The sequence below is a fragment of the Sceloporus occidentalis genome, unplaced genomic scaffold (genome assembly GCF_023333645.1).
Source record: "Sceloporus occidentalis isolate IW3139 unplaced genomic scaffold, rSceOcc1.0.p SCAF_5, whole genome shotgun sequence".
Taxonomy (NCBI): Eukaryota; Metazoa; Chordata; class Lepidosauria; order Squamata; family Phrynosomatidae; genus Sceloporus; species Sceloporus occidentalis.
Genome location: NW_028316985.1, coordinates 58,833,857 through 58,847,826, shown reverse-complemented (window position 1 = coordinate 58,847,826; position 13,970 = coordinate 58,833,857). Strand labels below are relative to the sequence as shown.

The 13,970-nt window shown below is 43.0% G+C and overlaps 1 protein-coding gene across 1 annotated transcript in view; it reads right to left on the bottom strand.

Annotated features, from left to right (window-relative positions):
* The window catches only part of LOC149312222 (protein phosphatase 1H), a 100,210-nt gene extending 88,733 nt beyond the window's left edge, over window positions 1–11,477 (bottom strand). Inside the window, exon 1 of the mRNA XM_089524216.1 lies at window positions 11,218–11,477. Within this exon, the coding sequence (XP_089380342.1) occupies window positions 11,218–11,465 (248 nt within the window). The 5' untranslated portion in view covers window positions 11,466–11,477. The remainder of the gene's footprint in view (window positions 1–11,217) is intronic.
* Between the last annotated feature and the right edge of the window lie 2,493 nt (window positions 11,478–13,970).

Below are 13,970 nucleotides of genomic sequence, written 5' to 3'. Positions count from 1 at the left end.
AACTCAGCACAAAAGTTAGAATCATACAAGCCATTGTATTCCCTATTACCATGTATGGATGAGAGAGCTAGACAGTCAAGAAGGAAGATAGGAAGAAAATTCATTTGAGATGTAGTGCTGAAGAAGAGTACTGAGGATCCCATGGACAGCCAAAAGGACAAACAGATGGGTCCTAGAGCAGATCAAGCCAGAAACTTCCCTGGAAGCCAAGATGACCAAACTGAGGCTGTTGTAATTCAGACACATCATGAGGAGGCACAACTCATTAGAAAAAACAATAATGCTAGGAAAGGTGAAGGAAAGCAGAAAAAGAGGAAGGATACATGCTAGATGGATGAACTCAATTAAGGAGGAGGTCACGAGTATGAGTTTAGAGGAACTAAGTATAGCAGTGGAGGACAGAGAGTCTTGGAGATGTCTTATCCAGAGTCGCCACGAGCTGAGATCGACTCAAGGGCAGTTATCAATAACAACAATAAACATAGTCTTAATAGGAATGGGGACTGCAGCCAGGAAACCAGAAGATTAAGAATGGGGAGGGAGGCTGTGAAAGAACTAGAAAAGGTCTTAAAATGCAAAGATATACAATAAAGTATATCTTAATAGACTATATCTTTAGGACCTACCTACCCTAAAGGCACCATATCCCATCTGATCTTGTAAGCTAAACAGTCAGTCAGATTATGCTTAGCTTTCAAGATCAGATGGGAACTGGTGCCTTTATGATTCTGTGATCCCAGATCCCCTAGAAAAATACTGATTTTATAGATAAATGTAAAACTAAAGGCATCTGGTTCCTTTAGGCATCCTACTATCCTTTTAACTTTGTGGAGCTCCTTCATCTGAACAATGCATAAAGAGGAAGAAGTATGGCCAAAAAAGGAATTTTCTCTAATGGGCTTTGCAGAGCTGTGTCCAACACTGATTGACTATCCCTTCTAAACCCAAGTAGGAGAGCTAATTGTCAACTCGTGGAAGAGTACAAAAGGATGCAAGTTGATAGAATAACAACAGTGAATATTAGAAATTGGGCAGCCTTCTGTGAGGGAGAGTTGGGAAGGAAACAGGCTCCCCAGTGTAGTTGCTTTGCAGTTATTTTATGCAAGCTACTTTGGAGATTTATCTGAAAGACATGATGGAGATCAAATAAATAGAAGTTCCAATCTAACATCTCCAGCATCACATTAATATCAACATTCCCTTTTGTTTAAGCATAAGTAATGATACCAATTTCAGTTAACATAGCAATTCTCAGTGATAAAATTGAAACATATTTTTAAAAAATGAAGAAAAAACAGGTGAATTATATCATTGGCTTATAGTCTTGACTGAAGAATATATAGTGAGAAGTGGCAATGTATCACAGCTATAAATTATGTTAGAAGTTATATTCTACAGCTTTAACTTTTTATTGTCTGTGTTTCCCACTCTGTCTGTCTCACACACACATACACTTCCACCCTCCTGAGTAAATCTATGATCACAATGAGTCTTTGCTTGAAAAAGAAATCAAGAAACATTGCTCACCACAGCCAAGAGATTGGCTGAGTACAATGTGAGGAATTCATTGTCTCTTACAATGTAAATCAAATGCAGTCGTTTATGTGTATTCAAATGGTTGAAGATCAAAGTTAATATCTGGCTACTATGTCTCATATATATATTTTATTTTGATTACTAAAACTGACCTTTGAATGAAATAATATGAATGACATAGTTTGTTGTGGGTTTTTCGGTCTATGTGGCCATGTTCTAGAAGAAGTTATTCCTGATGTTTCAACTGCAGGTGAAACATCAGGAATAAACTCTTCTAGAACATGGCCACATAGACCGAAAAACCCACAACAAACTATGGATACCAGCCATGAAAGCTTTTGACTTCACAATATGAATGACAATGAAATTACTGATTTGCAATTTATGTGATTGACAGGAAAAACAGCTGTCATAAGACTTTGGGTTGATCTCATCCCTACCAGTGTGGCCAATGGTGAAGGAAGGTATCAGTTATCACCCTGTCACATCTGACAAATGTTGGAAAATGCTGGTCTAAAGCAGATCCAGGGGCCAATTCCACCCTACAGGCCACACCAGCATATCCCAGTGCACCAGAAATATAACTTCCAGCCATCACTGTCTGCCAAAAAAACCCCAAAAACAAAACAAGCCAATTGGCTTTTGAAGAATACAATGACTACCCCCATTCCCATAAACAGTTTTGGGCAGCTCTTCGTGGTTTCAGGTGGCAAACTGCCACAAAAGTGAACCAATTTAAAATAAAAGTGGAAGATTAGAAGTGCTTTGGTGCATAATAACCCTGATCTTGAGGCTAGAAAAAAAATTACAAAAAGAGGAGAGAGGCTGTCCCCAGCATGCCCAGCAGAAGGATCACATTTAGGGTACAATCCTATACATGTCTAAGCCTCATTACTCCCAGGTACATGGGCACAGGACTGCATCCTTAACAGCTAAGTTTTGATAAACATTATTCATCAAAACTGATACAGTACTTTATATATCTGTATTAAGGGCTAGTGGTCTAACGTTCTAAAATTCATAAAATCATTATGGAGAAAAAGACCAATTATATCTGCAAATACAGAACCCGGAGACTCATAAATGTAATCTGCCTGAATTATATATGTCTGTTTTCCACATGTTTGCCTGGAGTGTGGTGACTGTAGAGGAAAGTATTAATTGATTTCTTATTTGAAAACCATAATAAGCCTGTTTAAATACTAGGCGCTGTTCAAATTAGTGGGTTTCCGTGTGTCTAAACTCAACTTTCTGGTTTTCTCCACATTTGTAGAGAAACTGAAATCTGGATAGTATGGTACTTTAACTGAAAAGGGAGTTAAATAGTGCTTTAAAATAGGTTTTGCTTGAAAGAAATTGAATCTCTCTTTTCCATAGCACTTCCCATGGAACACATGCAACCCTTTTTGCCCACATGGTGCCACTTTATCTTGCACAAGTATGAGACTATATGGCTCTACCCAGGCAGATTCATGCAGTAACCAGGATGACATCATTTAGTGATGCAGAATGCTGCAACATCACAAGGTCACTTGAAGGGCAGCACAAGTCAAACCTCCACTGGAATAGGAATAGAAAATCACTGTGGTTCCAAATGGGCTGACAAACATTTGAATGAAATTGCCATAGATAGGATCACAATAGTACAACTTTTTCAAAAGTAAAACTGCTTGGAATGTGCCACATTATCTGATGATACCTCACTGATTCATAGACTCTTGGATAGAATCTGAATCACTGATGGTCCAAAACTCCAGTAGGTAACACCTGGTAGACTGGGAAAATGATGATAATTTTATTAGCATTTTCTGAGCATTTGGGATGTTCCAAGCATGTGCCTATGTTGTAACTCTTCATTCTAGGATGGCTTTGGATAGTTGAAATACTGTAGCCCTTGTTTCTTCTTTTGAAGTTATATGGGGAATTAAATACTGTATTGACCGTGGTTTAAACTGAATTTTCGGCTTTCAGTGCCATGTATACAACAGATGTCTGGAAAATATTTTTTTTCCAACTGTGGCCTTGGAGCGTGACAACTGTCAGTTTTTAATGGATGCAGATCTGTAGGTGAGGAATTGCATAACTGTAGGCTTCTAAAGCATCGTACTGCTTAGTTATTAATTCTGAGATCACTTTTTGAAGAAAAAAAACCTACACTGCTCCATGTGTTTAAAAAATTCCATAATTGGGAGGTGGGAATCCAGAATCACACGTAGGCAATACCTTTATTAGCATCAACCCAAATGTCACTGTTAGAGGGAAATGGAAATTGATACCCCCCACTGGTTTTGGTTGCTATGTTTGTGTGAGTGTGTTTATGTGTGTTCAAGCACCTGTCATTTCTAAACAAATTAGTAATGATGGTTGCTTGAATGCCATGGATTTTTTTATTTTTAGAGTTAGCAAAAATTACACTTTTGTTTTTGTACCTCTAACAGAATATTTCTCTCTCAGTTACTCATCAACATTCAGTGCCTTTAGGAATAGAAAATGTTGATGTATAGGACTCATTTGTGGTGGTGGTGATGATGATGATGATGATGATGATGATGATGACATTATTCATTTATATCCCTCTTTTCCCTAAATACTGGAACTCAATGTGGTATACAGAATATTAAACCCAGAATGTTACTCCTATTGCAGTAAATTCCTGTAAACTCATTGGATTAGGAAAGCTTTCAATTACCAGTGGAAGGATAGCAAAGAGGGAGCTATCCTACCCTACTTAGGGAAAGAGTTCCAAAGTCTAGGAGCAACCACCAAGAAGGCCCTCTGTTTTGCTCCTACCAATCATACCCAGGAAGATGGGTCTAAGACAGTGGTTCCCAACCTTCCTAATGCCGTGACCCTTTAATACAGTTCTTCATATTGTAGTGACCCAAACCCATGAAATTATTTTTGTTGCTTCTTCATAACTGTAATTAAATAGGTGTTTTCTAATGGGCTTAGGCGACCCCCATGAAATGGTCATTTGACCCCCAAAGGGGTCCCGACCCACAGGTTGGGAACCACTGGTCTAAGAGAAGGACCTCCCCTGATCATCCTAAAACTCATGCAGGCTCAAACAGCAAGGGACAGTCCTTTAGATATATGGCTTTGAATTACACACAGAAATGGAGCAGCAGCAAATGGAGCTGTTGTAACAAGGGGCTTGTGTGTTCCTGTAGCAATCTGAACAATCTGGCTGCATTGAAGTTCTGACCACTTTTCAAAGGCAGCCCTATAGAGAACACATTACAGTAATCCAAATGAGAAGTAACCAAGTCAATCTGGCCAGAGCAGATATCTCTAGAAACAGACACAGCTGGTGCATATGCTTTAATTGTGCAAATGTACTCCTTGATCACTGCTGAAACCCAAGTCACCAGGCTTAGGGCTGAATCCAAGAATAATCCCATATTGCAACTGTATGGATCTGCATTATTCAGTCATCTTCGCATAACCCAAGACCACACTATATTATTTTACCAGCTAAATCAAAGAAGAAAATGCTGCTTCCATCTTTCAGCATCAAGGGGCACACTTCCTTAAACCTGGCAAGATAACTTTTACTCATCAGACAGAAAAACCTTTAAAACATTCTCTCCCTTCTTAAAAGTAAAGAAGTCAGTCATAATAAATAAGATAAGAATTTGCTGTCCTTTTATGACCTGCTGCCTGAGGCATTTAGCTGTCTATAATAATAGGGATGGTCCTTCCAACAGCTAGATCTGAAATTCTGTACATTTGAACAGACGCACGGAGGTGGTGTTTTTCAAAGAGTGGATATACAGAAGAAATTACATAGAGTTTTAGGCCTAGAATTAGCTTTCTTGTTTATTACCAGGTACAAGGAAAGTATGAGAAAATCAGTTTCTCAAGGTCCATTTTCCCTTGATGCAGAAAGGATGTTTACTTCATCTACAATAGGACTATGTACAATATAAAGCATGAAGGATAAGTGAACTTTCTCAAATACCAGAAACCCCATGTTGTCGAGCTACACCAGACAACAGAAAAACTGCTGATATTGTGTGTGTGTGTGGCTTTATATAAATAGAGGGCTTTCAAAGAACATACCAAATTTGAAAGAATAGAAAAATTATGGTTTGCATACTAAACGAGGGAAAAAAGTTTTCCTGGGAGATTTTTTTTAAAATACATATTTTTCCTTTGCTGAATACCTTGAAGGCTTTCAATTTTCAGGAAGACAGGTGGGATACAGAAATTCCACCTGTAGGGAAAGCAGGTGTTACCTTTTTGGACTCACTGTAGTTTTTACAAAAGCAACTTCTCCCAAGCTCTGAGAAAAGTAAGTGTGAAACTAGGAAGTAGTAGGCCTTTGTCCCAGCCATAGCAGTCGCTCTCATGTGTTGCTGGTTTTAATGAAACTGAGCAATGGGCTGTCATGCTTCAGACTGTAATCTGTTTACTAATTGTTGTATCTTTGGAGAGTTGTATGAAGCTGTTTGAGCACTGGACTAGGACTCCAGGAAACTAGCATTCAAATTCCTGCTCAGCCACCTGAGTGACCTTTGCCAAGTCACACCCTCTCAGCCTCAGGGAAGCCCAGGCACACCCCCACTGAATAAATCTTACCAAAAGATCCCTTTGATAGGTTCGCCTTAGGGTCACCATAAGTCAGAAATTACTTGAATGCATGAAGCAACATGAAGAGCAGTGTTACCTTAAGATATGGGACAAAAATGTACTAGGAAAACTTATAAAGACAAACATACACTACAAAGTGATTCTGCAGGGAAATATTAGTTTCTTGCCTTCAATAATACTTCTAGGATACATATAGGAAAAGGTTATTTTTCTGCAGAACAGATAAGATATGGAACAAAGAGTTTACTGTTCTGGGCTATAAAACTGAATGAATATTACAAGTCACCAAGTCACCTTTGAAATAAAACAGAATGTCTAACGGCAAGTAAATAACAATCCCTTTTTGTTACTATACTGGAAGGGGCGGACAGACTGCCAAAGCTCAACTCACTCAATTCTATCAGCTGACAGAATAACTACAAGAGAAGTTGGTCACCAAGGAAAAAGTATTCTGCATAATAAAGTCACATGTGCAGCAAGAACCTTCTCAGATCTCATACTGATAAGAGAAACAAAGGCTCCTGTACAATAGTCTTTTTTTAAAAAAAAAAAATCTGAAGACAAGGGATTTCAGTTTTAAACAGAATATGAAAGACAGCAGACTCAAAAAAATTACAGAGAAGAACAGTTCAGTCAGATAAAATCACTGAGAAATCTTTGGGCTTAATCTGCAAAGATTTATCAAAAAGCTATGCAAAAACATTTCACATTTCCAACTGTCAAGGAACTAGCTTTCAGAATACAAGCACTTATTCAAAGGAATACAGTACATTCCAACTCATTTATATAAAAATTATATAAAGTGTATTTATATTTGTGATTAACTATAGTCAGAACGAAATAAACTATGGAGAGCTATTAACAGTTCATGAATGCATAAGAGAATAGGAAACTGTGAGGTTAAAGTGGTTGTAGAAAAGCTCAACATAAGAAAGAGGCACTCATCTTGGTGGGAGGACTTATGCTTTGCAGACAATATGGGGAGGTTATTTAGTGGCTGCACTTACAAGAAAGAGCAAAGAGGGAATGAAAAGGCTGCGTGTACCAACTATGCAGCGTTGTTCATAATAACATTGGTATGAGCATTTTTTCAAGAACTGACAACAGTCCTTTCCATACAGTTAGACTGTATTGCAATCCTATATATGCATCTACAAAGAAGTTCATTCCACTTAAATGAGTGGTAACTTACTTCTGTGTAAGCATACATTAGGTTCCAACTGCCGTTCTATTTATTCCCAGTCTGCAATGAAAAAGTGAGGAGAAAAACACTTCCTAAATGCTTCCGGGGCTAGTTTTCACTTCCCCTTAAGACGTCATACCAATCCCAATCAATCTTATCTAGACTATAAATCAGAAAGGATTAAAAATGTGAGATCATGGATCAATTCCCCTGACAGCATGCAACAGTCTCCTGGTCAAAATAGTGACCAGAAATGTCCTCACATTCCTTCTTGTTGCCATTTTGACTGGGGCCTCCCTGGAGGCTTCTGGGGAGGAGAGTGTTGTTGCACACTTTCCAGTGTTAGGGAGGTTGACACAGTTTTGAGGCAAACTTCACCTCAGTATTTAAAAATTGAGACAGTGGGCTGGCAACCATAAAGATAAGTCCCTTGGGCAACACTTCTAAAACTTTGCCATAAATGAACAGTTCCTACTTTCATATACACCAATATTAACAAAAGCAGTAGTGTGACAGATGCACACATACAAACACATTGAGCTGAATAGGTGCACTGAATATATTTTTCAGTAGATAAAGTGAATCAGTAAATGCATTCAAGAACATGGACCAAGGAATTCTCCAGAGAGAGTATAATGATGCTTCCCATCTCCACAACAACTCCCATCTTGATAAATATTCTCTGAGCTTTTCAAATATCCTCATCAACATAGTTCCTTTGTGAGGAGAAACAAGGAGTTTTGATTCCATGCTTAAACAGAACTGTCACATGACATTCCAGTGAAATAAACCACATATTTAAATATACATATGCGGAAGAGCACTTATGTGGTTCTTTATTCCATAGATGCTGAAGATGGTATTTTTGGACATCATCACCACTATATTTTAAGCTACCCCCCCCCCCGCCCCCTCCATGGCATGATACAAGGTAATAAACCTGCAAGCAACTGCTGAGTAACCAGAAAGTTCTTGGGAGTTTTATCAGGTCTCATTACAAGCAGAAAAAGAGATTTGCTACTAACTTTATGAAACACTGTATTTGTCTCAATTTGACCACTGGATCTTCAGGGTATGTTTTCTTTCTACTAGTTTACCATTCAAAAGCCTTAAATCTGCTCATATGCATTATGAAGAGAAACCACACACACACATATCAGGCAGATTCAGTTTACCTTATATACTTGACTATAAGTCAACCTCATATATAAGGGCAAGTTTTGGGGCCAAAGTTATGAATTTTGATATGACCCATGGATAAGTTGAGGGTAAAACTTAGAGGCATGTAATGATGAAGTAAAGGAAAACAATGCCAAAGAACTTACAAGATTCCAGCAGGCATAACATACTAAAGGCTGGATGGATGAGAGAGTAGAAGGGGGGTCAGTGCTTCCAAGGCAGATTAAACTCTTGCCTTTCCATATATATATATGTGTGTGTGTGTGTGTGTGTGTGTGTGTGTGTGTGTATTGACTAAGCTGACTCAGGTTTTTGGGTCAATTTTAAACTAAATTTCTAGACTTATACATGAGCATATACAGTAGTTCTCATTGAGAGTATAAGCTAGACTAGACCAGGAGGGAGTTGAACAAGAGTGACAAAGATGTCTCCCTTATCGCCTTCTCTTCACTTGCAAAAGCTTTATCACTGATCTCTGGTTGTTCTCTCTCTCTCTTTTTAATCTGTTCAAAATGTTTCCTGAGCTGCAGCAACTTAATCCATCCAGAAACCCTGCAGGTAAAAAAGCATTTTGCTATCAGTTCAAAAGGGACACATCACTCCCATCGTATCCAAACACTGATACGTGCCACAAATTAACAGGGATTTGATGCAGGGAAGCACTTTTGCCAGTTCCAACCACTCGGCTCTAAAAGCCTGTAGTGAAATCAAAACATAAAGAAAAGCATGATGAAATACAACGTGGCATTAAAAAGAAAGGAAGGGTACAGGCAGAGATGCATGAAAACTACTGTAGTCTCCTTCATTCCACCTTCTGAGCCCTGTTTCTGTGGCAAGAGAGCGACTGCAGGCAAGGAGGATGGAAAATTTTGAGAATGAATGGATCACCCGCAAACACTCCCATCATCATTTTTGCAGCACAGGCCTGAAAGGGGGGCGTGTGTGCCAGTTTGCCTCTTAGCGAAATGTCGTTCTTCCATTACTGAAACCTCTACAAGAAGTCTATTTTAGATCTCTCAATTCCCATCCCCATACACAGGCAGCACCTCCTTAAGCCCTTATCCATCAGTAACAAGGCACAAGCCAAAGGCTTGGACTCAAACAGCCACTCTCCTAAATACCACTCAGCAAGAAGAAATGCAACATAGCCCATTGGTAGAGGGGGTGTTCACTTTGGTTTCTTCTCCTCCTTGCATGAGTGTGACCTCCCCTTTTAAAACACCATTTGCAGAACTAGATTTGAAAACTTGACTGGCTTGGCACTGAGGGACATTGCAAAAACCTACTGCCAAATGTAAGCAGGTTATGGCTTCAATATTAGGTGCAGTCACTTGACAAGAGGTTGCTTTAAATCCAAGGGCATTTCTTCTACATACACTCGTATATAGGGGTCAGGTTGTAAGGCTGCAAACTTGAGCATGCTCCATGGGGAGGGGGAAACTCAAAGAGTTCAAGAGGAATTCAAGGAGGGTGTAACAAACCTCCCCAGACCCCCACCCCCAAGAGAGAAATGACTTAAAAACTGCTGAAACTTTGCACACATTCAGGACAGACTCAGGGCCTGAACAGACAAGCCAAAATAAAGCTGCTTTGGGTCACTTTGGAGGTGTGCTGTTTAAATGACACATGCATCTTAAGAGGCCAGAAGCTGCGCCAAAGCTGCACTCTGGAGCATGGCTTTGGCGTGGCTTCTGGCCTCTTAGGATGCATGCAGCATTTAAACAGCATACTTCCAAAGTCACCCAAAGCAGGTTTATTTTGGCTTGTCTGTTTGGGCCCTTAGAAACTCATTTAGGGCTTCCTATTTAGGGAAAGGGACTACGAGGGTAAACACGAAAGGGAGCCTGCACCCAACTATTCAAGGAGGCCGCTGGGGAGATGTACCCTGAACAAGACTTGAGTCGACAGACTCAGACTTAAGTTGGACTCAAATCGCTCCTGTGACTGAACTTGGCAAAAAATGAGCCCCTGACTTGGCTTGAGACTTGTATCTTTTTAGTGACTGCCTTGCTGTTGCCGTTCGTTTTGTGCAGTGGGCAAGGCCTGGCCCCAAAGTGTGGGCTGCATTTCTTGGGAGGGAACAGCAAATGTGTTGGGCAATGGGCCTGAGAGGGAAAGGCTCCTTCTGAAGCTTTGGAAACGCTTTACAAGGCTCCTCTGAAGCGCAGCAGGGACAGGCTGCTGACCAATGCCTCAGACCCATTGCCTCACATGGTGGCTCCCGCCAAGAAATGCACCCGGCCTCCGGTTTATCTGTTACAACTTGGTTCCCAGACTTGAACTTGGCTTGACCTGAAGGTATCTTGCAAGGACTTGAAAGTAGAGGCTTGGACTAAAAAATCTGAACAAATATCACTGACTTGAACCAAGATTTTGCTTGAATATCTGGAGAGGACTAGAGCAGTGGTTCCCCAAACCGTGCCTTTTCAGAAGAGCTTTTGGACTTCATCTCCCAGAAGCCTCAGCCACGTGGGCCAATAGTCAGGGATTCTGGGAGCAGAAGTCCTAAACTGCTTTAAAGGGCACTGGTTTGGGTACCACTTCTGAGCATGTTCAGACCTTTAGCTGTCTTCCTGGCTCAAGGCTAGGGAATTCTGGGAGCTGGAGTTGGTTGTGGGGCCCAGAGCGGAGCAGAGCTCCAACTCCCAGAATTCCCTAGCCTTGAGTCCGGGAAATGGAGGGCGCCCTCCCTGCCTGGCATCCCCAGGGCCCCTGCAGCCACTCACTCGGCGTATCCGGTGCTCCAGGGCAGGCGGTGGCTCTCCTTGCCCAGGATGAGGATGGGGCGGGCGATGTGGTCGGCGGAGCACTCCACCTCGTCCGGGGAGAGGCCCAGGAAGGCCGGGCGGCCGTAGGGGAAGCGCAGGGGCAGCTCCAGGGAGCCCCCTCCTCCTCCTCCGGGCTCCATCCCTGAGCCTCCAGCCATGATGCCGCCCATGAAATTGGCCACCGCAGACTTGACCCGCGTCAGCATGCTATTCCTCCGCCGTCCTCCGCCTCCTCCTCCTGCTGCCGCCGCCGCTGCTGCTGCTGCTGCCGGGGCTCCGGAGGGCGAGGCGGCAGCATCCAGGGGGCTGGGGCTGGGGCTGGGGCGGAGGGAGGGCAGGCAGGCGCGCAGGGCGACGGTCCCCGGGGCCCCAGGACCAAGGCAGCCGAGCAGGAGAGCTGGAGCTGGAGCTGAAAGGCGACGCTGGAGGTGGAGCCAGGACTAGACTCAGAGGGAGATTGCCAGGAGGAAAGGCAGCTGGAGCTGGAGTCAGAGACGGAGCTAGAGCTGGAGCTAGGCTTAGAGATGGCGATGGAGCTGGAGTCGAGAGCTGCAGCTGGATTTGGAGCTAGAGCTCAGTGTGGGGCAGCAGCAGGAGGAGGAGGAGGAGGGCGCTGCCTGGCTGCCTCCTTCTTCCCCAGCCGGACTCAAGCGGGGCGCCTGGGCCGGGCCCTGCTGGCCCTGGCCTCCTCCTGCGTCATGTGACGACCAGGAGGAGGAGGAGGAGGATGCCAACCGCCCCAGCCGGGCACCGGCCCTCCTCTCTCCTCCTCCGCCTCCTGCTGCTGCAAGATCGTGCCCACGAGAGGAAGGGGCCGGAGAGCAGGAGGGAGCGGGCACCGGCCAGACAGGGGCCTCTTCCCTCCCTCCCTCCCTTCGCCCAGGTGGAGGAGGGACACAGGTTGGCTTCAGGGGGGCGGGACAGGCTTCTCCCTCTCCCCTCTCCCCAATGGCTGCCCATAAGGAGACGAGCCCCCTCTTCAGCCCAGCAGGCTTTGCTGTTGGGGTTCTTCTTCTTCTTCTTCTTCTTCTTCTTGTTGTTGTGTGCAACTCTCCTGGGGAGGTTTGACCCTGCCTTCGCCCTGAGGCCGAGAGAGTGTGACCTGCCCAAGGCCATCATGGCCCAGCTGGGGTAGTCTCTCTCTCTCTCTCTCTCTCTCTCTCTCTCTCTCTCTCTCCCTCCCTAGCAGTCCCCAGGAGCTTCTTTGGCCCTTGGGGCTCCTGCTCTGAGGCCCCTCTTGGCTCTTCCTCCCTGACCTTTCCCTTCAGGCTTCCAGAGAGATCAGGCGAGCTTTTGGTTTTGCTCTAAAATCTCTCCCTTGAGGAGCAGTTGTCCTGGGGCTTTTGAAAAATCCCTCTCCTTTATATACTTAGGCTGCATCCACATTGGAGAAATAACCTAGTTTGGCCCCGCTTTAACTGCCCTGTCTAAAGGCTATGGAATTCTGGGAGCTGGAGTTTGTTGTGGAGCCAAAGCGGTGCCAAACTGTGCTATTTCTCCAGTGTGGATGCAGCCTCTATGTCCCTCTACCTCAGGATTGTCTCTGCGTATCATATATAGTTACTATATAGATCATTCTCCTCCCTTTCAACCAAAAGTAATACAAAGTAACCTTTTTCTTCCTTTAAAAAATTTAACCAAGGGCTTTCTTATCCCCATCCACTGACCTTTTTCAAATGGAGGTGCCAGAGCCTTTGGGCAGGCAAAGCATCTGTAATTATATATATATATATATATATATATATATACACACATACACACATACAATTGAGCACGATCTATATATCGTGCTCAATTGTATGTATATATAGTGTATCCCACCTTTCAAATTCCTCTTAAGACTTGTGAGGGATTCAAGGGAAAAATGCAGAGGAATGGTCTGAGCAGACCATATCCTTTTAATAATAGTAAAAAATACACTGTAATAAATAATACCAAATCATAAGAGCATGCCCTGCTTGATACCAGTAAACAGAGGCCTCTCTCATGGCTGCTCTTTTAACCTGTACAGAGATAGCCAGAGTCCTTAATAAAACCTGGGTTGGATCTTCCCCAGATTATTTCTAGTACAGTTCTGTACAGTAAAACTGCTTGGAAACCATGGAGTGGAGTTAGGAATAGCTCTTTCTGATGCTGCCTACTGAGTGTCTTCTGTGCTGCATGCGTAGGAGTTGCTCAAATCCCTCAAGAAGTATGAGGTGACAAGCAGATTCAGAGGGGGCTTGGAGTTGAGAAGCAGCAGCAAGTTGAACTGAAGGACAGACCTGTGTGTTCAGGCTGTACACTCCCTAGGCCAGCCCTTGACAGTCCCACAACCTCTCGTTGTTGTTAAGTGACATTGAGTCAATCTTGACTCATGGCGACCCTGTGGATGAGACATCTCCAAGACCCCCTGTCCTATAAATTCATACCCATGGCCTCTTTAATAGAGTCCATCCATCTGGCATGTGGTCTTCCTTTCTTTCTACTTCCCTCTACCTTCTCCAGCATCATTGTCTTTTCCAGTTAATCATGCCTTCTCATGATGTGGCCAAAGTATGACAGCCTCAGTTTAATCACCTTGCCTTCCAGAGAGCCTTCTGTCTTGATCTGTTCTAGGACCCATTTGTTTGTCTTTTTGGCTATCCACAATGCCCTTAGCACTCTTTTCCAGCACCACATCTCAAAAGAACTGAGTTTTTTCTTATCTGCTTTCTTCACTGTCCAGCGCT